The sequence below is a fragment of the Zingiber officinale genome, chromosome 9B (genome assembly GCF_018446385.1).
Source record: "Zingiber officinale cultivar Zhangliang chromosome 9B, Zo_v1.1, whole genome shotgun sequence".
Taxonomy (NCBI): domain Eukaryota; kingdom Viridiplantae; phylum Streptophyta; class Magnoliopsida; order Zingiberales; family Zingiberaceae; genus Zingiber; species Zingiber officinale.
The window spans coordinates 21,943,995-21,969,736 of NC_056003.1; the positions used below are offsets into that span (position 1 = coordinate 21,943,995).

A 25,742-nucleotide genomic window follows, 5' to 3' on the forward strand; every position below is an offset into this window, starting at 1 on the left:
TCCACCACCTCCTTTGCGAAGTTTCTTCAAAATATTGGACATCTTGATGAGTTTAGATAGGGGAAGAATTATCTAGGGTTGGAAAAATGGAACTCAAAGAACAAAACTTCAAAGAGCAAAGATCTTAGGTTAGGAGAACAAAAAGTCCGAGTCTTAGAGAGGAGGAGAATCCGGATCTAAGAGATCTTGAGAGATTAGAGAGGAGTTTTTAAGAGATTGGGAGAGAAAGATATGTTTTGGAGAGTTGGGGGTGTGCGGAACACGGCTAAGATCTGGCCGTGTAAGGTAGAAAGAAGACTTTAATAACTCTCCTACACGGGCCGTGCAGATCCACACGGCCTCCCCCTCTTCCTTCTCTGGATTCTTCGCACGGCCGTGTCTGGGACACGGCCTCTCCATCTTTCTTCTCGGGATTCTTTACACGGCCGTGTTTGAGACACGACCTCTCTATCTTTCTTCTCGGGATTCTTTACACGGTCGTGTTTGAGACATGGCCTAGACCTTTTTCTCCTCAAGAGATCCTACACGGCCGTGTCTGGATGACACGGCCCAAGCACTTCCCTTCTCTGCAACCTTTGCCTGGCCGTGTATAGCACACAGCCGGGCTCTGTTTTGCACCTAACCTGAAAACAAAATCAAAAGAATGCATCAAACTAAAAGAAATTAAAATACAAATCAAAACTAACTAAAAGAACCCTTGGGTTGCCTCCCAAGAAGCGCTTGTTTAAGGTCTTTAGCTCGACCAAACTTGATCATTCACTTCTTTTCCTCGCCCTTGGAGGACAGATATACTTTTCGTTTTTGTTGGGAGATCTTCTCCCAACATCTTCCACCACATTGTCTCCTTCGTTTGGTGGCCTTCCATGAGGATGGAAATTCCATTCCTCAAGTTTATAAATGCTTGTCCTGCTACAAGCATTTAAAAGAGACGAGACATGGTTAGAGATATTAGATAAATCATATTCCAACCTTTCCTTACCAATTACCAAAGAAAGCTTATGATTTTTTACATCAATTATAGCTCCAGCTGTAGCAAGGAAAGGTCTTCCTAATATGATAGGAATCCTGGGGTCCTCTTCCATGTCCAACACGACAAAATCTGTGGGAATAACATTCCCATCCACCTCTACTGGCACATCTTCTATAATACCCAAAGGGTACCTGCAGGAATGATCGGCAAGTTGAAGTGTCATAGTAGTAAGTTTAATGTTTTTGAGACCTAATTTATTACAAATTGAATAGGGAATGAGGCTAACACTTGCCCCCAAATCACAAAAAGCTTTTTCAAAAAATTCTTTTCCTATGTTGCAAGGAATATAAAAGCTCCCTGGGTCCTTTAGTTTTGGGGAAGTGTTCTTCTCCAAAATAGCACTACATTCCTCACTAAGCGCAATGGTCTCAACCTCTCCTCTTCTTCTCTTGTTTGACATGAGATCCTTCAGGAATTTGGCAAATCTAGGCATTTGAAGAATAGCATCAATAAGAGGTACCTCTACACAAATTTCCTTAACTTTTCTAAAAACTTGCCAAATTCTTCATCTTTCTTGAGCATTGTAAGTCTCTGAGGAAAAGGGACAGCTTTGCTCTGATGGTTCAGTGGAAGAGTCTCTTCAACCTCAATGGTACTCTCCTCATTAGCTTGAATCTGATTTGGTATAAGAGGAGAGAGCTCTTCTTCTTTTTGTATCCCTTTTGGAGCAGTCACTTGGGAGTCTCCCAAGGTCCGTCCGCTCCTAAGCTCAATTCTATTGCAATGCTCCATAGGATTCACATCAGGTTTTCCTGGAAGTTGTCCTGGTGCTCTGGATGATGAGGAAGCTAGTTGGGCAATTTGACTATCCTGGATCTTTTGATGCTTTTCAGAATTATCCATTCTCTGAATGAGCTTTGCTAAATCTTGCTTCATTTCATTCTGACTTGAGATAATTTCTTCAAGCATCTTTTCAATATTTGACTTTGGTAAGCCTTGAGAAGATAGATGTTGAAAATTTTGTTGCCCAGCTTGAAAATTTGGTCTTGCCCCCATAGATGGTCCTTGATCTTGATTATTTCTGTAAGAAAAATTGGGATGACTCTTCCATCCAGGGTTATAAGTATTTGAGTATGGGTTGTTCTGCCTTTGATTGTAACTCATGATTGCATCACATTGTTCCAGTTGATTGATTTGTGCAGTGATAGCTCCCAATGGACATGAGTCATTTGAGTGCTCTGAACTCCCACATACTTCACAAGATGTACTAATAGCATTGACCATATTAGCACTAGTCCCCATATTCTCAAATTTCTTTGTAAGAGCGTCTAATTTTGCAGACAAAAGAGTGACTGCATCTACATCAAACTTCCCTGATGCTTTAATTGTTGGGTTTACAGAAGAATAGCCACCACTTCTTTCATTTGCCCATTGATGATGATTTCGTGCTACACTGTCAATAATTTCTTCAGCTTCATCTAAACTTTTATTCATAAGTGCCCCTCCAGCAGCTGAATCAAGGGACACTTTGGTATGATAGTTGATACCATTATAAAAAGTGTGCAACACTAACCATCTTTCCAACCCATGATGTGGGCATTGTCTGAGCATACTATTATATCTATCCCATGCTTCAAAAAGAGATTCTGAGTCATTTTGCTTGAAGCTTGCAATTAAATTCCTCATATGAGCTGTTTTGCTTGGTGGATAGAATTTATCAAGAAACTGTTGCTCACACTGCTCCCAAGTAGTGATGCTATTAGGGGCCAAAGAATTCAGCCATTGTTTTGCCCTATCTCTTAAAGAAAACCCAAATAATAATAATCTAACTGCTTCTGAAGGAACTCCATTCATTTTCATGGTACCACATATTTCATAAAAGACCTCTAAGTGTTGATTGGGGTCTTCATGAGGTCCTCCACCAAATTGGTTCTGCTGCACCATAGATATAATTGCGGGTTTGATCTCAAAGTTATTAGCTTCCACTGAAGGTCTTGAAATACTAGATCGAAAACCTCTTGCATAAGGTGCTGCATAATCCTTGAGTGGTCTATTCGCCATGTTCAAATGTTCCTATTCTTCAATTTGCCTTTGCAGAATTCTTCTTTTATGGAAAGTTCTGTCAATCTAAAAAGGAAAGAATTCCCCTGCAAAGTTAGATCTTCGCATACACAAGAACAAGATAGCAAATGAAAATTCAACAGAAAAAGAAAACTAAAAGAATCAAAAATGCAGAATTGAATTTGTACAAAAAGAATTAACAAGAAGTAAGAGTTATATAAGAAAGTAAAAACAGAAATCTAATGATTAGTTACAACTATGCAATATGAAAGGAAAACAAATGTTATGTTTAGTCTAACTCAATTGATAATTCCTAATGTTATAGCGCAGTCCCCGGCAACGGCGCCAAAAAACTTGTTACGCTCCGCAAGTGTACGGAAATGTCGCAAGTAATATAAAAGATTATCGTATCCACAGGGACTGGAATAAGCACTAGAAATGTGTCAATGTGAATTAGCTAAACAACTATCTAATTGTTTCAAATGCAAAGTGAAGGTAAACAAATCTAATATTAAAGATCAACAAACAAGAGTTTAGTGTTTTGGGTTATGATAAAGGGAGATTCTAGGAGTTTCGGTTTCTTTGTAAGATTTCTCGAATGTAAATGGTTCACCAATTCTTATCCCTCAATTGCCAAACACTTGTAGAAAGTTGTCGGTTCTCTCTTGCAATAGATAACCGGCTAAGGACTGAGAAATGTATCTAAATATGATCAATTAGACGTGAACATACGTTGTCCTTACACAGAAGCGCACCTATTACTATGCCTTCCTCGGATATCAACATAGAAGCCCACAACTTATTAATCTATCAGGATACAAGAAACTAAGCACAAAATCCATCCTACTCTCTTAAATGTTCATATTTCCTCTTCAAGATTATCTCTCAAACGTCCTTACACGGGCTTGCACCTGTCACGTGGATCCCTCGGATGATCGAGTGAGAGTTTATCTTTACAAAGTCCACAAGAAATCCAAACAATCAATCAAGAATGAGAATTAAGCACAAATCACCATTAATCATTCAAGATCTAATTGATACAAGCAAGACAATGTCATTGAAACAAGAAAATGGCAAATCCATAAGAGATTACATCAATCCATCATACAAATACTCCCTTAATCCTAGAATACAAGATCTACTCCATGAATCGAGGAAGAATACCCGAAGAAATAAAGATTACAAGCATTTCTTAAATCCCCAATCCAAGAAACCAAGAAAAGGGGAAAAGAGAAAACTTATCTACGAAGAAGCCTCGTCTTCGGATCCAATCCTCGCTCCGGAGTCGAAATCGTCAAGAACTCCCCTCGAATCGCCCAGAAATCCTCCCAAGAATGGGAGGATACCACCAAATCTTGCCTTCTCCCAAAGGGGGGAGAGATCCCCTTTCAATTCATGAAGGAAGGTTTAAATAGAGCAGGAAATCGGGCGCCACACGGCCCCATGACACGGCCGTGTGAGATTCACACGGCCATGTCCTCTTCCCTTCGGTTGTGTGACTCACACGGCCAGGACCCTTCTGCTCTCTGGAAATGCTACACGGTCGTGTGGTGCACACGGTCAGGACCCTTCTGCTCTCTGGAAATGCTACACGGCCGTGTGGTTCACACGGCCACCACCTGCTTGGCCTTTGGAAACCTCACATGGTCGTGTATATCTACACGGCCATGTAAGGCATCTGCTCTAATTTCTTCAAATCAAGACACGACCGTGTGAGATTCACACGGCCATGTCCTCTTCCCTTCCTGTTAAAACAACACGACCGTGTGTGGTACACGGCCTGATGCTCTCTCCCTTCAATTCCTTCCAAGCTTACCCGAGGACGCATAATCTTCACCAATTTCGACTCCTGTGTACAGAAAATACACAAAAAGCAGATCTCCGAACCAAAAGAGTAAATATGCTAAAAGGAAAGCTGGAAGTATAAAAATGCATAGATCAAGCATGCTCAAAGTATGTAAATGTGCGTAAAAACATGCATAAAAGAGTATATAATCTACGCACATCAGTTTTCCACTTAGGTCACTATCTAGGGTTGAATTGGTAGTCATTGGAGTTTTAATGTCTTTGGAGTTTTCCATTTCAAATTTCTCGAGTAATTCAAGTGTATACTTGTATTAATAAACATAGTTACCTTCATTTGTTTGTTTGATTTGTAGACCTAGGAAGAATGTTAATTGTCCTACCAGACTCATTTCAAACTCCTGTTCCATTAGAGTTATGAATTCTTGTAACAATTTTGAGTTAATTGATCTAAATATTATATCATCCACATAGACTTGAGCTATAAACTGGTCTTGATTATTGACTTTTACAAAAAAGGGTTGGGTCTATTTGACCTTGTTTGAAGCTTTTTAAGATTAAGTATGTGGTTAGCCTTTCATACCAAGCTCTGGAGGTCTGTTTTAGGCCATACAAGACTTTCCTTAATTTGAACACATGCTTAAGGTTTTCTAAGTTTTCAAACCTCAGAGGTTGACCTATATACACCTCTTCTTTAATTAGTCCATTTAGGAAGGTTGACTTAACATCCATTTGATATAATTTGAATCTCTTATGGGTTGCATAACTTAGTAATATTCTAATTGATTATAGTCTAGCAACTAGTGCATAGGTTTCATCGTAGTCAAGTCCCTCAATTTGGCTGAATCATTTTGCAACTAATCTAGCTTGTTTCTAATAACTTCCCCTTTTTCAGTTAGTTTGTTTCTAAAGACCCACTTGGTTTCGATTATCCTTTTATTTTCTGGTTAATGGTACTAAATCTTAGACTTCATTTCTTTCAAATTGGGTTAGTTCCTCTTGCATGGCCAAAATCCAATCTAGATCACTTAATGATTCTTCTACTATTTTGGGTTCGATGTTAGAGATTAATGCTATTTGACTTAAGTTTCTAAAGGCTGATCTAGTTTGGACTCTTAAGTCTGAATCACCAATTACTTGGTCAAGTGGATGGTTTGGGTTAACCCTCATGGTTCTAGTTTGTTTTAATTTTAACTTGAGTTTGAGTTTAATTTAATTTTAATTTATTTTAATTTTAATTTAAATTTGAGTTAATTTTATTTAATTTAAATTTGATTTAATTTAATCTAATTTAATTTTAATTTAATTTATTTTAATTTTAATTTAATTTATTTTAATTTTAATTTAATTTAATTTAAATTTACTTTAATTTTTATTTAAATTTGAGTTAATTTTATTTAATTTAAATTTAATTTAATTTAAATTTGATTTAATTTAATTTAAGTTTGATTTAATTCAATTTTAAATTTGATCCTTATTCATCTCACCCGATTTATGTTTTCAATCAGGGAATCCTATGATTTTATGAGATGAGTTAAGTTAAATTTCAAAGTTTGGTTTAACTTGTATTAGATTCAAGTTTAGTATTGAGTTCAACAAATAGCATTCTTCGGATAAACTTCTGGGCTATGGTGAGTCACCCGAACATCATTAGAGTAATCATACCTTCGAAGTTTTCCAAATAGTTCCCCAAATTTTTATTAGTGGGAGAGAATGTAAAATGTTGAACAAATAATAATTAAATAATAAGGTTATTTGAGGAAATAATTTTATTGGAATTTTTAGGAATTTTTAAAAATTTTCTATGATTTAATCGGAGCTCGTATGACGTATGTTAAGGGGATAAATTATTGGATCAGGGGAAAGCCTGTTTAAGTTACCCTATTTGAACGAGGAAATGTTTAATTTCTTTAAATATTTCTTTCTTTTTCTTTTCCTTCGTATTCTCTCCCGTGCCCTAATCTCTCGACGTTGAACCCTCTTCTCCTCCCTTCTCCTCTCGCGCGACGCCGAGCCACCACTGTCAAGCTCTTCATCTTCCCGTGCCCTAGCCTCCTTCTCTGCCCGATCCCCTTCTCTTCTCTTCTCCTCTCCTCTCCTCCCCGATGCACTCCCTGTCTCTGTATCTTCACTGCGAACAGCCAAATCGCACCGACGCTATGCAATCCACCGCCAGCTACCTTCTACTTTGGTATGTCACTTCTTGGTTCTTGTAGTCTGCCTATATTCCTATCTGTTATGCATTCATACTTATATTCTCTTGTTTGTTGACATGTTTACTCCTGCTCATAGAAATAGTAACATACATTGTCCTACTATGTAGTAGTCAAGTTTTTGACATGTCTGACTTGTGTACCTAGTTTATTGTTACCTAGATCATTGTGTGGATTTATTTCCTTTTTTGGTACATTTTATATGGAGGTGTATATTGTCAGTATCTACATGTTTAGTGTCATGCACAATGTTGCATGATTGCATGCTAAGCGATTGTCGGCTCTATTATTGTTAAGCACATCGCCAGTTACATGATTTGCACACACAACCACTCATGGGTTAGTGGTACATCAAGCAGGGTGTGTGCAGTTTGCTCTGTCAGGGCTCCACTGATCCGCTCATGGGTAGCGATGACTACAGTGTGTAGCGGGCAGGGATCCCTCCCCTTGACCATGATACAGGGAGATGAGAGCTTAGGCCCCCCACTATGTTTGGGGTAGGAGGATAGGTGTACTCCGACAGTATCCTGTCTACTCAGTCACTCAGGAGCGGTGATGACAGAGTGCACAGTTATCATAGCCCTACCCACTCGGTCTCACCATCGCATGTGAGATGGCTGACTGGCGTCAGGGGTGACCATGTCTTTTTTGCATGATATGCATGGATTGCATTTATTGTTTGTGCTTGCTACATTATGTATGTTGCATTTTGGTGGTTGCATATGATTGACATGCATACAGATGAGATTTTGTATCTGGTCTGACGACCCTTATTTCCGGATAGGAGGTTCTGGTGAGTATAGTTTCTTCAGCCTTTTCAGTCTACATTTCCTACTTTTGTTCAGGAAACTATACCACATGAGTATTATTGTTAGTTATATCTTATTATGCATGTCCATCCAGTATCCGCTGAGTTTTTGAACTCACACCATTGATTTATTCCTATTTCAGGTTGAAGCTGTCAGGAGGTTCCAGTTGTTAATCTTCTTGTCACAAGAGTTTACGTATTGGTCTTTTGGTATTCTGTTTATTTGCCTAGAGCTATGTTTCGGACTTGTATTGGTTTTGCACCCTGGATTTGTATGGTTTTTCTTAAGACATTGTAATGGTTAGTCTTTTGCTTGCTTGGTGGGTTTCTATTTGGTATGTTTTGTTACGCGCCTGTCGGACGACAAAAGAGGTAAGTTTGGATATTATTTTTTATTTCTTTTCATATTGTGATGATAGTCAGAGGCTGATATATTATAATTACATGGATTGTTTCATTTTTGTATGATATATATTTCAACCGTGTTGGCTGATGATTGTGAGCCCTAAGGGCTATGTAGATAAGTTTCAGATTGTCACTCGTATATGGGAGATGCTGTCGAAATTTCTTTTTGCAGGGACTTCCCCCGGGCGTGATAGAGGATATCTTTTATCCTCGCGTGTAGCTGACTAGCAATCTCACCTTCCTGTATTTTTATATTAAATAGTTTATTTAAATATAAATCTTTTTTTGTTACCTTTGCGTCGTTGATTCCCTCATGTAGTTCTATGAGTTTGTCTAATAGTTCTTTGGTGTTTACGTGTGGGTCGACGTGGTTCAGTTCCTTCTTGGTTAACCCGCACTGGATTGTATTGAGGGCCTCGAAATCAATTTGGGCCTTCTTCTTCATTTTCGGATTCTAATTTTCTAGGTCTATTGGACATCCAGCGTTGTCAGTTAGCGCCTTGTACTCTTTGGTGACGCTGAACCATTGATCGAAGTCAGTCTTCAGGTACACCTCCATCTGCTTCTTCCCGTATGGGAAATCATCTCCGTTGAAGAGTGGGGGACGAACGGTGTTGTACCCTTCATTTTGGGTCATTTGAGTATTGAAAAGACAAGACTAAAGAGGGTACCAAGACTTAGTCTTTGATTAGTAGAGTTTGAGAAATAAAATATCGAAGAGCTCGAGTGGTGTTACATCAACTTCGAGTTAAAACCGAACGAGAAAATATTATCTAAATAGGTAAAGTTTTACCAACTCAAATAGAATGAAAAAAAATTCGAAAACGATTCCCCCTGGCTTGATTGGTAGTTGCACCAATTCAGAGCAAAACTTTATTCTGATACCACTTGTTGAATCGAGATGCACGTGAGAGGGGGTGAATCACGTGCTTTTCTAAAAACTTATTTTCTCATTTGTAAAAACACAAGTACGCACAACGAAAAATATGTACGAAGTTGAAAGTAAAAAAAGACACAGAAAAACACAGGTGGTTTACTTGGTTCGGAGCCTTCGATGACTCCTACTCCAAGACCCAGGTCCCGCGGACCTATCGATGGGTAATCCACTAAAAGCCTCTTTCGGTACCTCCATAAGAAGAAATTGAGTACAGAAAGACGGAACAAGTGCAACACGTTGCACTTGTTCTTTTGCAGTAATTAAGTATAAGTAAATAATTCCATTACTAACACTTTTGATGTGAACGAGCTCATGTGTCAGTCTGTCGATTGCGATCTAAAATCCTCGGAGCAGTAATTGAGTGCAGCAGCTTCGCAGCAGAGTCATAGCAGGAGCCCGAAGCAGTCAGAAAGCCTTTTGGATGCGTAGAAGCTTGTATAAGTGTTGTGTATGAAGCTTTGGGTGAGCATCCTTATAAAGGGCTTGGAAGGCGCCTTTTCTATAGCTATTGAAGGCGCTTCCAACCCGAGAATCTAATCTCAATCGTCCCGACTCTTATTTGCGATGAAGTCTAAAGTTCATCTTGTAGAAGACACCTTCCAAAGCCTTTGAAGGCGCCATGCATGACAAGTGTGAAGGCACTTTCCATCAGCATTGAAGGCGTCTTCAGGTACTATTGATCTGAAGGATTTTTGCTCTTTTATCCTGCAAAAAGATGTTAGTCCAAAACTAAAATATCTACCCTGCAAAACAAAGTTAGCATAGTTATAATAATGAGTAGTAATTAGTTCTTGTCTTCCCACAACTAGGAACTAGTAAAGATCTCAGATTAGGGATCTGAAATTGACCTAATTTAACTGACGTTATTGTCCCCTCAACTGGGACGCGTCCTCACTTAGTCACTCTCCTCGAGTGACTTACCTTTACTTACCAGCTTGCCAGTTGTCCGGCCCGCAGACCCAACTGGATTTCCTACCAGATATTCGGTCAGCCCGTCAACCTATCTAGACTTCTTGCTAGATATTCGAGTGGCCCGTTGACCTATCTGGACTTCGCACCAGATATTTGGTCAGTCAACGAGCCCATTGACCTATCTGGTTAACTCCTACATACTTGGTAAAGTGGTTAGATCACAGTAATACCTAACTTAACTTGTCATTCATCAAAATCTAAATTAGATCGTTAGTGAAAACTACACCAATAGTATTATCATCTACAAAAATGATAAAGTATTTATTCCCACCACATGTTGGTGTACCTTTAAGGTCACACACATTGGTGTGAATTAACTCAAGTGGTTCGTTGCTTCTCTCAACATGTTGAAAGGATGACTTTGTCATTTTTGCTTCAACACAAATCTCATACTTGTGTTTTGGGTCAAGGTGGAATGTAGGTATGCTTCGCATATTTATTAATCTACGTAATGCATCGTAGTTAACATGTCCTAGTCTACCATGCTACAAACATGAAGACTCAAGTATATAAGTGGAAGAACTTTTTGTTGGAACCCCAAGGTTATTTTGGTATGATCAACAAGTTAAGTTAGATCCTGTGTGTTTTTAACCTTGTGTCTAAGTAGCAGGAGCTTAGGAGCACAGGTAGTCAAGCGGAAGATGTAGCTAGCGAGAAGGACAGCACGCGGTGCGTCCGAGGGACGAGGCGCTACGGAAGAGTACACCGGCGGATGAGAAGGAAGGGTGCGGTGGTTCCGAAGGACGAGAAGCTGGAGTGGAAGACTACTCAGGGAGCAAGAGACGCAGCTAGCGAGAAGGTTGGCACGGGGTGTGATCGAGGGACAAAGACTGCGGATGAGTACGCTGGCGGACGATAAGGAAGCACGCGACGATTCCGAGGGACGAGAAGCCGGAGCAGAAGCCCGCTCGAGAAGGTCGAAATTGGGTTTGGGTGAACCTTATTTCGGTTGACTGAAATCACTCAAGCAAGCGGACTCGAAGCAGAAGACCCAGACCGAAGCGAGCAGCACCGGAGCAGAGGGCTCGAACCAGAAAGTCAACTTGGTTGACTTAGAGGTCCGGGCGCCCGAACCGTCCGGGCACCCGGAGTTGGCTTTTTGACCAGATCACGTCGAGCAAGATCTATTACGTTGGGGATAAAGTTTTATACCCCCCAAGGACGCCTGGAACCCTCCGGGGCGCCCCGACCAAGGCTATAAATACAACCTTGGTCCAGAAGCTTCACATCAACTCGAGAATTGTAATTCCAACACTTGTGTGCTTCTTTAGAGTTTAGCTTCTTTCTTTTTGCGCTTAATTGTTGTAAGAGGCTTCTCCGCCTGAAGGAGATACTAGTGCGACATCTTCCTTGGATTAATAATCTCCCCGGTTGTAACCAAGTAAATTCCTACGTACCTCTTCTTTTCTGTTTTACTTTAATATTTTTATATTTTGCAAGTGTTAGATTAAGAAAAGTCGAGAAGGGTTGTGCTTTTGTTTTTCAGGCTATTCAACCCCCCTTCTAGCCGACTGCCGCGATCCAACAAGTGGTATCAGAGCAAAGACACTTCAGGAGGACTAACCGCCGAACGAAGCAACAAAATAATGGTCGGACCAAACATCTAACCCCCTCCCCCCGAAGTTCGAAGGGGAATTCGCTAGCTGGAAAAAATGAATGCAAGTATTTTTTAAAATCGATTTTGATTTAATGTTAATTATGAAATTCGATTTTACAGCACCGGAAGGTAAGGAGAAATACCACTGGACGAAAACGGAGCAGGTCGACTACATGGCAAACGGCAAAGCAGAGTACCATCTACTAACCGTTCTTCCGCCACAAGAAGTCAACCGGATCGGCAACTACGACTCCACAAAGGAACTTTGGGAGAAGTTCCTTGAGCTACATGAAGGAACGTTCGAAGCCAAGCTCGCTAGATGAGATCTACTTCGCAATCACCTCACCAGCCTGCGGCTTGGGGAAGACGAGACAGTTGCGCATCTGTAATCGAGAATCAAAGAAATCATCACCCGACTTTCGAATCTCGGAGAGATGGTAAGTAACCAAGATTCGCTAAGGTACACACTAAATTCCTATCCTATAAATTCAAAATGGGTGTCACTAGTAGATGCCTTTTATATTTCAAAAGACTTAGAAAAAATTACATTAGAATAATTCTTTTCCACATTTGAAGTGCACAAATCAAGATGTGCTGGTACGAAGGAGCCCAAGAACAACGTCGCCCTCAAAGCATCGAGAGACGAACCTGAGTCGGAGTCTTCTCTCGACGACGAGGAAATGGTAATGATGGTAAAATGATTCAAGAATCTTTGTAAGTCTAGAAAAACTAACCATCCGCAGGGTAAAAAGAAAAGGATCATCCGCTGCTACCACTGCGACGAAGAAGAGCACATCAAGGACAACTGCCCCAAGCTAAAGAACAAGGACAAGGATAAAAGCAAGAAGCCTGTCCAAAAGCGCAAGGCATTAAAAGCGACGTGGGATGATACGTCGCCCGAATTGGAAGTCGAAGCTTTCTCCGGACTTGCATTAATAGCAAGTCATCAAGACGACGACTGCGATTCAAGCTCTTCCGAAATGAGCATCGAGAGCATTGATGAAGGGGGAGCTACGTCGGAAGAAAACAACAGTTTAGGGGGAGACACGGACAACGAGATTGACAAGGTAAGTCAGGTACGATTTCTTCCTCCCGACAAATTATTTAAGTTCGTTAAATTGTTAACAAATGATTGCTGTAAATTAGAAAAAGAAATTAAAAATTTGAAAATAATATTGGCTAAATCTTGTCTAATGGAAGAATTCGACAAAATTAAATTAGAAAATGAAAAATTAAAAGTAGAAAATGATAATTTAAAAGTATAAGTAAATAACTTGAAAAAATATGCATGCTCATCTAATACCAATGTTAGAAAATTTAAAAATTTAAATTGGTATTTTAGATATCATATGGGACAAATTAGAAATATTTCAAAGAAATATGTCCCTAAGAAATTCTTAGTTAATCCAGTTGGTTGGAACCTATACTGGGTTCCTAAGTCTTGCTTAAACTAAATTTTAATCGGATTTCATGCTTTCAGCGAGAAAATTAAACGGTGAGTCTTTTTATGAGGCTTTGTCTAAGGAAGTGATTGTTGCTCCAATAACCAAGAAGACCTAGTGTCTCGCCACGACTTGGAAGCCAAAATATTGAGATAAAATGTTTAATTAACTTTCTGATAAAGCATTAAGGTTGAAATTTAATAATGCTTTAAAAAGTCTTTTAAACATTATTTTTACTTAGAATTTTTTTTTTGCAAAGTTGCCTAAGTCAGAATTTTTTAAAAATTTTTTTTTAGAGTTTTCTTAGAAAATTTTTCTTAAAGTTTACTTAGAAATTTTTTTTCACTTACAGACTCTTTATGTGAAAATTTTTGCGTAAAACTTTTACTTAGAAAAGTAAGTTAAGAGTCCTTCTGAAATTAGAAATTCCTGCTTAAATTTTTACTTAGAAAAATTTTCACAATTTTTTTTTCCCTTAGAGTTTTTTCTTTGAACCCCAATTTTTATGTGATCAAAGGGAGAGAAGGTAAAGAATAAGTCTAGGGGGAGGTAGACCAAAATTTAAATTTTCTATCTTTTTGCACTTTATTACAAAATTAGTTAGTTTATTTTTTATGTCTATTTACCCTATCTTAACTTGGGTTGCTCACATCAAAAAGGGGGAGATTGTTGGAACCCCAAGGTTATTTTGGTGTGATCAACAAGTTAAGTTATGTCCTGTGTGTTTTTAAGCTTGTGTCTAAGTGTGCAGGAGCTTAGGAGCACAGGTAGTTGAGCGGAAGACGCAGCTAGCGAGAAGGATGGCATGCGGTGCGTCCGAGGGATGAGGCGCTGCGGAAGAGTACACTGGCGGATGAGAAGGAAGCGTGTGGTGGTTTCGAGGGACGAGAAGCTGGAGCGAAAGACTGCTCGGGGAGCAAGAGACGCATTTAGCGAGAAGGTCGGCACAGGGTGTGACCGAGGGACGAAGAATGCGGATGAGTACGTTGGCGGACGAGAAGGAAGCAAGCGACGATTCCGAGGGATGAGAAGCCGAAGTGGAAGCCCGCTCGAGAAGGCCGAAATTGAGTTCGGGTGAGCCTTATTTTGGTTGACTGAAATCACCCAAGCAAGCGAAGCCGGAGAGGAAGACCCGGATCGAGGCGAGCAGCACCGGAGCAGAGGGCCCGGACCAAAAAGTCAACTTGGTTGATTTAGTGGCCCAGGCGCCCGGATCCATTCGGGCGCCCTGATCGTCCGGGCGCCTAGAACCATTCCTGGCGTCCGGAGTTGGCTTTTTGACCAAATCGTGTCGAGCGCGATCCACTGCGTTGGGGAGAAAGTTTTATCCCCCCCGGAGCGCCTGGAACCCTCCGGGGCGTCCCGACCAAGGCTATAAATACAGCCTTGGTCCAGAAGCTTCACATCAACTCAAGAATTGTAATTCCAACACTTGTGTGCTTCTTTAGAGTTTAGCTTCTTTCTTTTTGCGCGTAATCATTGTAAGAAGCTTCTCCGCCTGAAGGAGATACTAGTGCGACATCTTCCTTGGATTAACAACCTCCCCGGTTGTAACCAAGTAAATCCTTGTGTGCCTCTTCTTTTCTGTTTTAATTTACTATTTTTATATTTTGCAAGTGTTAGTTTAAGAAAAGTCGAGAAGGGTTGTGCTTTTATTTTTCAGGCTATTCAACCCCCCTTCTAGCCAGCCGCCGCGATCCAACACTTTCATCTTTATTTATCTTAGGCCTAATGATCATTACATTGAGCTTGAACAGCCCATTAGATACATAGCTCTTTCTTACAAACATTTCATTCTTTGACAGTACAACTCTGTCTGACTCAAAAATAATGCGAAAGTCGTGCTTGCTTAACAGTGATCTGGAAACTAGATTCTTCCGAATCTCCGGAACATACAACACATTGTTCAGAGTAAGGTCCTTGCCCGAGGTCATCTTTAGCATCACTTTTTCTTGGCCCATGATGTCCGAGGTTATTGAGTTCTCCACGAACAACTTGTCTCTATTAACTTCTTCAAAGTTGTAGAGCAACCCCTTATTACAGCAGACATATCTGCTGGCTCCAATATTAATCCACCATTGCTGCCGGTTTGAACCGACTAGGTTTAGTTCGGAGACCACAACGTAGTGGTCGTCCATTTCTGGTCTCTTATTCAGATTGGCCTTCTGCTTCTTCTTCAGCTTTCTACATTCCGAAGATTTGTGACCAGTTCGATCACACACTTCCCAGAGAATTTCTTAATGCCTCCTATGGGTCTCATCTTGGAAGTCTTTGGATTCTTCCACTTCGAGTTTTGATCGTGCTCGACCACATTGGCTTTCATAGTAGTTTGAAAGAATAGTTTCCTCTCTGAACTCATGTTGTCTTCTTCGATGCAAAGTCTAACAATGAGTTCTTCCATATTCATCTCCTTCCACTTGTGCTCTAGGTGGTTCTTGAAGTCCTTCCAGCCTGGAGACAACTTCTCAATAATATCAACCACCTAGAAGGTTTCACTCAGAACCATCCCTTTTGAGTGAATCTCGTGCAAGATCACCTGAAGCTCTTGGACTTGGTTGATCACTGTCTTGGAGTCAACCATCTTATAGTCCAAGAATCGACCCACGATGAACTTCTTAGCCCCTACATCATCCATCTTGTACTTCTTATCTAGAGACTCTCACAGCTCCTTAGCCGTTCTCTTTATGTTATACACAGTGTATAGTGAGTCGACAAAGTAGTTGAGGATGTAGTTTCGACAAAGGAACTTAGAATAAGTCTATGTCTCCACTGCACTGGCAGTCTATGCATCAGCATCCTCAGCGCTCTTGGAAGGGTCCTCGGTCAAGAATTGAGCCAGATTGAGCATGGTCAAGTAGAAGAGCATCTTATATTGCCACCTCTTGAAGTTCACTGGAGTGAACTTCTCTGGCCTTTCCCCATGATTGATTAACACAGTTCCAATCGAGCTGAACGGGGCCTTAAGGTATTGAGTCTATTGCATCTCAACATTTTATTTTATGGCCATCTCAACAGAACTCAAAATCTGTTTCAAGATTGTTGGACAATCTGTTGCCGAAGATATTGAAGAAATTACAAAATTAAAATTATACAATATCAATTCTAACTTATCTATTGGGATGGCCTGAGTGGATAATCTCAGGCTGCCAGTGAGGTTGGTTCTGTGAAGCTTTCGGTGGTCCATGTTACAGAGTTAATGCAGTACGTAGCAGAATTGGGAGTCGATCATCGAATTGGGAAGAAAATTTGTTGACTAAGATATTGAGGCCTGCGTTCAACGCAGTTTCCTTGAAACAGATTCATCCCACCTCTGGCTGTGCTTCTAGGTTCTCTCGGGTCGTCTGTTTCTCAGGATACAATGATAAAACCACGTACGGAACCAAGCACTAGTTGTTCGTAGCGAACTGAGAATGCACCCGAGTGCTATCATGAGTAGTTCAGTCGAACGGATGCACGATTGAGAGAAAAGAATCGGGGAACGAAGGTGGAGGAACTCTTTTGCTTTTGCTTTTGCTTTTGCTTTCGCTTTCGCTCTTGCTCTTGCCCTTGCCCTTGCTTTGCTCAAGATTCAGTCTCCTTATATAGGAGCTCTCACCTTGCCTACAATGAATAATCAAATTATGGTCATTTAATGCTAGGTTTAATGTCGCCATTAATAGGTTTAATGTCTTCATTAATGTCGATACATTACAGAATCATTATTAATGGGGGTTTAATGACGCCATTAATGCCGAGACATTACGAAGTCACCATTAATGAGTTTAATGTCACCATTAATATCAAAATGTTACAAAATTAACATTAATTTTATATTAATGCTTCCATTATATTCTTGAGCAGACAGCAAAAAGAGATTCAGGTGACAAAATGTTGGTTTATTCACTTGGGCAAATCTTGGCTCGACCGGTCCGACATTTAACGTGCGCAAGTTGTGTTGGCACTGTTGGAACCCCAAGGTTATTTTGGTGTGATCAACAAGTTAAGTTAGGTCCTGTGTGTTTTTAACCTTGTGCCTAAGTATGCAGGAGCTTAGGAGCACAGGTAGTCGAGCGGAAAACGCAGCTAGCGAGAAGGACGGCACGCAGTGCGTCCGAGGGACAAGGCACTATGGAAGAGTACACCGGCGAACGAGAAGGAACCGTGCGGTGATTCCGAGGGACGAGAAACTGGAGCGGAAGACTGCTCGGGAAGAAAGAGACGCAGCTAGCGAGAAGGTTGGCAACGGGTGCGTCCGAGGGACGAAGACTGCGGATGAGTACGCTGGCGGACAAGAAGGAAGCACGCGACGATTCTGAGGGACGAGAAGTCGGAGCGGAAGCCTGCTTGAGAAGACCGGAAGTTAGGCTCAGGTGAGCCCTATTCCGGATGGCAGAAATCACCCAAGCAAGCGGAGCCGGAGCGGAAGACTCGGACCGAGGCGAGCAGCACCGGAGCAGAAGGCCCGGACCAGAAAGTCAACTTGGTTGACTTAGTGGTCCAGGCACCCGGAACCATTCCGAACGCCCGGAGGTTGATTTTTGATCGGATCGTGTCAAGCGCGATCTGTTGCATTAGGGATAAAGTTGTATCCCCCTGAGCGCCCGGAACCCCTTCAGGGCGCCCCGACCAAGGTTATAAATACAACCTTCGTCCAGAAGCTTTTAAACAACTCAAGCAATTCATTTCCAACACTTGTAAGCTTTCATTTAGAGTTTAGCTTCTTTCTTTGTGCGCTTCATTACTGTAAGAGGCTTCTCTGCCTGAAGGAGATAGTTAGTGCGATACTTTCCTTTGATTAACAACCTCCCCGATTGTAACCAAGTAAATCCCTGTGTGCCTCTTTCTTTTTTCTTTTATTTGTTCAATTATTTTATGCAAGTGTTATTCTGTTGAAAAATTGAGAAGGGTTGTCTTTTTAATTTTGCAGGCTATTCAACCCCCCTTCTAGCCGGCTCCAGCAGTCCAACAAGTGGTATCAGAGCCAAGGCGCTTCAAGAGGACTAACCGTCGAACGAAACAACGAAATAATGGTCGGACCAAGCATCTACCCGCTGAAGTTCGAAGGGGAATTCGCTAACTGGAAAAAGCGAATGCAGGTATTTTTTAAAATCAAATTTGATTTAATGTTAATTGTGGAGTTTGGTTTTATAGCACCGGAAGGTAAGGAGAAATACCACTGGACGAAAAAAGAATAGGTCGACTATGTGGCAAATGACAAAGCAGAGTACCATCTGCTAAGTGTTCTTCCGCCACAAGAAGTCAATCGAATCGATAACTATGACTCCGCGAAAGAACTTTGGGAAAAATTTCTTGAGCCGCACGAAGGAACGTCCGAAGCAAAGCTCGCAAAATGGGATTTACTCCGCAACCAACTCACCAGCCTGCAACTTGGGGAAGACGAGACAGCAGCGCATCTGCACTCAAGGATAAAGGAAATCATCACCGGGCTTTCGAATCTCGGAGAGACGGTAAGTAACCGAGATTCACTAAGGTACGCACTAAATTCCTTTCCTAGAAATTCAAAATGGGTGTCACTAGTAGATGCCTTTTATATCTCAAAAGACTTAGAAAAAATTACTTTAGAAGAATTATTTTCCACATTTGAAGTGCACGAATCAAGATGTGCAGGTATGAAGGAGCCCAAGAACAACATCACCCTCAAAGCATCGAGAGACGAACTTGAGTCGGAGTCTTCTCTCGACGACGTGGAAATGATAATGATGGTAAGACGATTCAAGAATCTTTGTAAGTCTAGAAAAACTAACCATCCGCAGGGTAAAAAGAAAAGGATCATCCGCTGCTACCACTGCGATGAAGAAGGACACGCCAAGAACAACTGCCCCAAGCTGAGGAATAAGGACACAAATAAAGGTAAGAAGCCTATTAAAAAACGCAAAGCATTAAAAGCAACATGGGGCGATATGTTGTCTAAATCGGAAGTCGAAGCCTTCTCCGGACTTGCACTAATGGTAAGTCATCAAGATGACGATTGCGAGTCAAGCTCTTCCGAAATGAGCATCGAGAGCATCGATGAAGGGGGAGCCACGTCGGAAGATAGCAACAGTTCAGGAGGAGACACGGACAGCGAGATCGACAAGGTAAGTCAGGTACGATCTCTTCCTCTCGACAAATTATTTAAGTTCGTTAAACTATTAACAAAAGATTGCTTCAAGTTAGAAAAAGAAATTAAGAATTTAAAAATAATATTAGCTAAATCTTGTCCAATAGAAGAATTCGACAGAATTAAATTAGAAAATGATAATTTAAAAGTACAAGTAAATAACCTGAAAAACCATGCATGCTCATCTAATACCAATGTTAGAAAATTTAACAATTTAAATTGATATTTTAGATATCATAAGGGACAAATTAGAAACATTGCAAAAAAGAATATCCCTAAGAAATTCCTAGTTAATCCAGTTGGTTGGAACCTATATTGGGTTCTTAAGTCATGCTTAATCTAAATTTTAATTGGATTTAGCGCTTTCAGCGAGAAAATTAAACAGTGAGTTTCTTTATGGGGTTTTGTCTAAGAAATGGTTGTTGTTCCAATAACCAAGAAGACCTAGTATCTCACCACGACCTGGAAGCCAAAATATTAAAATAAAATGTTTAATTAACTTTCTGATAAAGCATTAAGGTTGACATTTAATAATACTTTAAAAAGTCTTTTAAATATTTTTACTTAGAATTTTTTTTACATAGAAAAAATAAGTTAAAAAGTTCTTCTGAAATTAGAAATTTCTGCTTAAATTTTTACTTAGAAAAATTTTCTTCAAAAATATTTTTACAAAATTTCCTAAGAATTTTTTAAAAAAATTTCTTACTTTAAGTTTTACTTAGAAATCTTTTAACTTAGAACATTTTTTCGTTGTAAATTATTGTAAAACTTTTTCAAAGTTACAAAATTTTCCTTTAGAGGTTTTTTTTTCTTTGAACCCCATTTTTTTGTGATCAAAGGAGGAGAAGGAAAAGTATAAGTCTAGGGAGAGATAGACCACCAAAATTTAAATTTTCTATCTTTTTGCACTTAATTGTAAAATTAGTTAGTTTATTTTTATGTCTATTTACCCTAACTTAACTTGGATTGCTCACATCAAAAATGGGGAGATTATTGGAACCCCAAGGTTGTTTTGGTGTGATCAACAAGTTAAGTTAGGTCCTGTGTGTTTTTAACTTTGTGTCTAAGTATGCAGGAGCTTAAGAGCACAAGTAGTCGAGTGGAAGACGCAGCTAGCGAGAAGGACGACACGCCGTGCGTCCGAGGGATGAGGCGCTGCAGAAGAGTACACTGGCGGACGAGAAGGAAACGTGCGGTGGTTCCGAGGGACGACAAGTCGAAGCGGAAGACTGCTCTGGGAGCAAGAGACGCAGCTAGTGAGAAGGTCGACACGGGGTGCGACCGAGGGACGAAGACTCCGGATGAGTACGCTGGCGGACGAGAAGGAAGCACGCGACGATTCCGAGGGACGAGAAGCCGGAGTGGAAGCCTGCTCGAGAAGACCGGAAGTTGGGTTCAGGTGAGCCGTATTCCGGATGGCAGAAATCACCCAAGCAAACGGAACCGGAGCGAAAAACCCGGACCGAGGAGAGCAGCACCGGAGCAGAAGGCCCGGACCAGAAAGTCAACTTGGTTGACTTAGTGGTCCGGGCACCCAAACCGTCCGGGCGCCCGGAATCATTCCAGGTAACCGGAGGTTAATTTTTTATCGGATCGCGTCAAGCGCGATCCGTTGCGTTGGGGATAAAGTTGTATCTCCCAGGGCGCCTGGAACCCCTTCGGGGCGCCCCGACCAAGGCTATAAATACAGCCTTGGTCCAGGAGCTTTTAAACAACTCAAGCAATTCATTTCCAACACTTATAAGTTTTCATTTAGAGTTTAGCTTCTTTCTTTGTGCGTTTCATTGCTGTAAGAGGCTTCTCCGCCTGAAGGAGATAGTTAGTGCAATACTTTCCTTGGATTAACAACCTCCCCGGTTGTAACCAAGTAAATCCCTGTACGTCTCTTTCTTTTTTCTTTTATTTGTTCAATTATTTTATGCAAGTGTTATTCTGTTGAAAAGTCGAGAAGGGTTGTCTTTTTAATTTTGCAGGCTATTCAACCCCCCTTCTAGCCGGCCCCAGCGGTCCAACAGGCACATGAGTCAACCTTGGTGCAGTACAATCTGGGACATGTATTTGCACCCACCTCTGCACACCCACGCGTGAGAGAGTCTCTCCTCATGCATACGTTTCCAACATCAATGCATATACCATAATTTAAACCAATAATAAAATCAAGATACTTTTAATGTAGGACTAAGAACTCATGCACAATAAAATCCCTTCGTCTCTATTTCTTTATTCTATTCACATTTCCAACATTTGAAAATGTAACTATTTGATACTAAAAGAAAAACAGTCTAGCTTACAGCTGATGTGCTTCCAAAATCATTCTTTTGATTACAAACACATATGATAGCAGTAGAAAAGATTATCCTATAATGCCCAAGAGATGTAAAGGTCATCTTCCCAAGTAAATATACAATGCATTTCATGTATTGAAGAACTGGATGAATTAATTGTCTTTTTTTTTAGAGCAAAATTTATATGACATTTTGTTCATCACAAAATTGATACGGTGATAAAGATGAACCCCCTGAAAAATGGGTCAAAGTAACAAAGACCGTCTGACGTGGAGGTCAAAGTTAAATGGTCAAAGTTACAAAGTCGGATGGATCCGAAGTCTGCTAACCGGGCAAGGTTGAACGAGCAGGCCTCACAACGTCGGTCGGACATGAAGGGTCGGTCGGACCACCCGAACAGCCACCCTTCGCAACTCACGGATGGAACTTGGAGTTAAGTACTGATTCATCCGACCCACTAACCTAGCGGACTGGACCTAAGATCTGATCAGGCACATGGTCGATCAGACACAGTGCACCTCTCTGATAACGTGAAGGGATGAATGAAGAACAAATCAGTAGTTGCATTCTGGAAGGCCAAGCTTGGAAGCTCCCAGTCGACGGGTCGTTGATCGGCCTATAACGCAACCTAGATACCCGATCATATCGTATTCTTTTGAAAGTTTATGCCGGCAATGACAAGGAATATTCCGTTGACAAAATATCCTTTATAAGCTTTCGGACTGTCAAGTCATAGCGATTTGCGGGCTCATTTAAGGAAATATGTCAGGGGTACTTTATGGTCTGTCTTTTCTTAGGAAAACTTTGGAAACGTGTTAATACTTTGAGATGCATGCATAAAACAACAGTGACATTATAAAAGGGATCTTCATCTACAGACGAAAATATATAATGTTTCTTATTTGGATACGCCATTTGCTACAGTTTATTACTTTCTTCTCCTAAATCAAATATTAACTTGAACATCGGAGGACCAACGCCAGGAACTACTTTCCTAATCTGACACTAACACTCCTGATTTTATAGGACAGTACAAAGTCTTTATTGAGTTAACAGCAAAGTTACATTCTAACTCATTATCTTCACTAATTTTAGACCGGATTAAAAACCTTGGTGACGTTCTTTATAAGATGATGTGTAATGTAATCTTACTCAAGAACCCATGAAGTCTTACCTAGAAATTGCATGGACTTAGTATAGCTACACATGTTATGTAAGACCATGTATCCAAGCAAAAATAATAATTTTCGCCCATTTGTTGGTCATTAGACGCTTGTGTAAAAGTGTTTAATCAATTCGACTAGATGATTCAATTGGTAGGCTCAAATACTTTTGACAAAAACATTACTGATTTTATAGTACTCAATGATTCAAAATAATTTTTTTAAAAAGACCAAAAAAAACATCATTAGTACAACAATGATACCAATTTAGTAAATAAATCCCGGATAGATCCATCACTCTTTATGTAGATATATAAAAATAATTAATGACTGAGACTTCATATTATCACGTAGGGCAGGTACAATTAATCAATGACCAAGAGTGATTTATGAATGTTCCCCGGTTTAGTACAATTAATCACGTAGGGCAGTGATTTATGAATGTTCTAATAAATTTTAAAATTAATTTTTAATGGATGTAAAATATTTTATTGAATGTTTAATTTTCTTCATACAAAGGAATATCATTATATAGGATAAGATATTTTTTATAATTTATTTATTTATATTTTATCATGAGATCGACAGTATTCATCCGATTGGATGAAAGATATTTGATTTGAAAAAAAATAAAAACTATTTTATGACTGTTAATCTAATTTTTTTTAAAAAAATAGTGTACTAATGGTCATTAAATACTTTGTAAAAGTGTTAAAATGTCACTGGTTGGGAGAGAAACATTTCTAAAAAGTAAAAACTCACTAAAGCAAATAAATTCAAAAGTAAAATGCTATATAAACTGCTCTTTACTCACGTGGGGATGGTGTAACTGTAAAAATCACTCTGAAAATAAAGGGAGGGGATCGTTTGGTTCAATTTTTTTTTAATTAGAAAATGGTCTATAATTTAATTATGATTATATTATGATTATAATCTAACTATAATTAATTATGATTTTTTTTAGATTTATCTTCTTATTTAGGTTATAGTTTGGATCGACGATTAGAAGTCGCTTGGAGGTTGTCACGATGGATGGATGATTGATGTCTCATTCAAATTATAACTTAAATAGAAAGACAAATTTTAAAAAAATTATAACTACTAATTATGATTAAATTATGATCACAATCTATTATAATTATGAACCATTTCCGTTCCATAAAAAAATGGACAGGATTCGATCTCGAAAATAAATAAGAAATGAATATTTTGGATGAATATTTTAAGGTTGACCTTGAATATGTGTAAATTACGTTTTGGATTTATCCACGAATTAGAAAGAAAAGACGTCTATTTCTAAGATCAGTCTCGAATACTTAAATTATCAATAATAATAACAAAATAGAAGTGCCCCTTGTTTACAGCCAAACTAATATTGCACAGAAGATGGATTCTCATATGCATTGTATCTTCCCGTTTCTGTCCTGTGAATCTTGCTCCATATCTTTGACAATAGAAACAAGATCCCTTAAGAGATTTGCTACCCATTAATTAGCGCATGCAATTTGCCCACTTGATCATTTTTGGCTCTACTCCTTCCTGAACTGAACAGTCCGGTCAACTTTGCCATCTTTGGTCGACCATGACCCATGACAATTAGTCAACCAAAACTGCGAAATCTCTTTCCTTGGCACGTTCGAACAGCGATAATAATGAAAAGAAAGCAATTTTAAGCCGGAGGAAATCGCTGGTAATCCGTCGAAGCCCAACTGGACAGAGGATGAGCGGAAGAAGTCGCTGAAGCAGAGGAAGAAGAAACAGACTAGTTTTGCAGTGAATGAGAAGCTATGGAAGAACCCTCGTCCGCCGCCGCCGCCGCCGCCGTCATCTCCGAGGTATCAGAGACGGTCTCCGGAGGAAGACTCGGGTAGTCCTCCCCACTGCCCTGCAGCAACCTCGAGTACTCAATGTAATCTGTTAGATCGGCCGCCGCCGCGATCGGGCTAGAAACAGAGGACGTGTGCCGGCGAAGACGTGCACTCTCAGGGAAGTTGAGCTTGGCTCTGCTTCCCCTGAAGTGGAGGGCAGCCGCGTCGTAGGCCCGCGCCGCGTCCTCCGCCTTCCCGAAGGTCCCCAGCCACACTCTGGACGCCTTGTGCGGGTCGCGGATCTCCGCCGCCCATTTGCCCCACGGCCGCTGCCGGACGCCGCGGTACTTCCTCGGGGCGGAAGGAGGGGAAGGCGGTTCCGTGGCTTCTGTTGGAGCCTGAGATCGAGGTGTCCACGAGACTCTCCGTTCGTAATATGCTCCGCAGTCAGGGCGAGTTCTCAGCAAAGAAGAAGAAGAGGAAGAGACGGCGGCGGACTCCCCGGACACCACATGTGTCAGGGCCGACACGAAGATCGACATCTCCCAAGACAAGCGGCGGCGGGAGAGAAAGGGAGGGACGGCATTCCCTGCCCCTCCGACGGCGGGAAAAGCATCGCCGTCGCCGGAGGAGGAGAATGAAGAGGGAAAAGGACAAGCAGCCATCGACTGCTTGGGCAGAGCTGCTAATTCTAAAAGAGGGAGGGAAAGCGGCTTCGTATTTAAACAAAACCTCACAGTTTCGGATTAAATGCAAGTCGGTGATGGGAAAACCATGCCTGGATTTGAAGTCAGTATGGTTAAAAGTCAATAGTTTTTTTTGTTTGTTTTTTATTGAAAGTCAGTGCATGAACCCGGAGTTGTGTCTTCAAATTTACCGTTGCATTTTGACTTCTCCATTCAATAAAAATAAATTATAAATTATATTATGATACAATTTTATGCTTCTCGTGTTCTATGCATAGCAAAAGATAATTAGCTCTGGAACAGCCTACGACGGAACCCTATTTTTTTAAAACAAAATTAGTAAAGGCTAATTTTTATGTTTCTCGAACTTTTTCAACCGTTCATCTATTATTTTATTTAACCCTATTTACTTATTATTATTTTTATTTGTATCTCAAACAAAATGATGACATTTTCTTCTTCCCTAAATAATAACCTCATCGAAAATGTTTT

At 40.3% G+C, this 25,742-nt stretch overlaps 1 protein-coding gene and 1 non-coding gene across 2 annotated transcripts; one reads left to right on the forward strand and one right to left on the reverse strand.

The window, feature by feature from the left end:
- The first annotated feature begins 2,552 nt into the window (after positions 1-2,552).
- LOC122025899 lies at positions 2,553-2,658 on the forward strand. The gene has a single exon (XR_006123915.1). It is a non-coding gene; the product is annotated as a small nucleolar RNA R71 (small nucleolar RNA).
- A 21,411-nt stretch (positions 2,659-24,069) lies between these two features.
- LOC122025229 (ethylene-responsive transcription factor ERF110-like) lies at positions 24,070-25,454 on the reverse strand. Its single transcript, XM_042583997.1, has one exon. It carries the CDS (start codon positions 25,227-25,229, stop codon positions 24,519-24,521), a length of 711 nt encoding a protein of 236 aa, XP_042439931.1. The 5' UTR covers positions 25,230-25,454; the 3' UTR covers positions 24,070-24,518.
- Between the last annotated feature and the right edge of the window lie 288 nt (positions 25,455-25,742).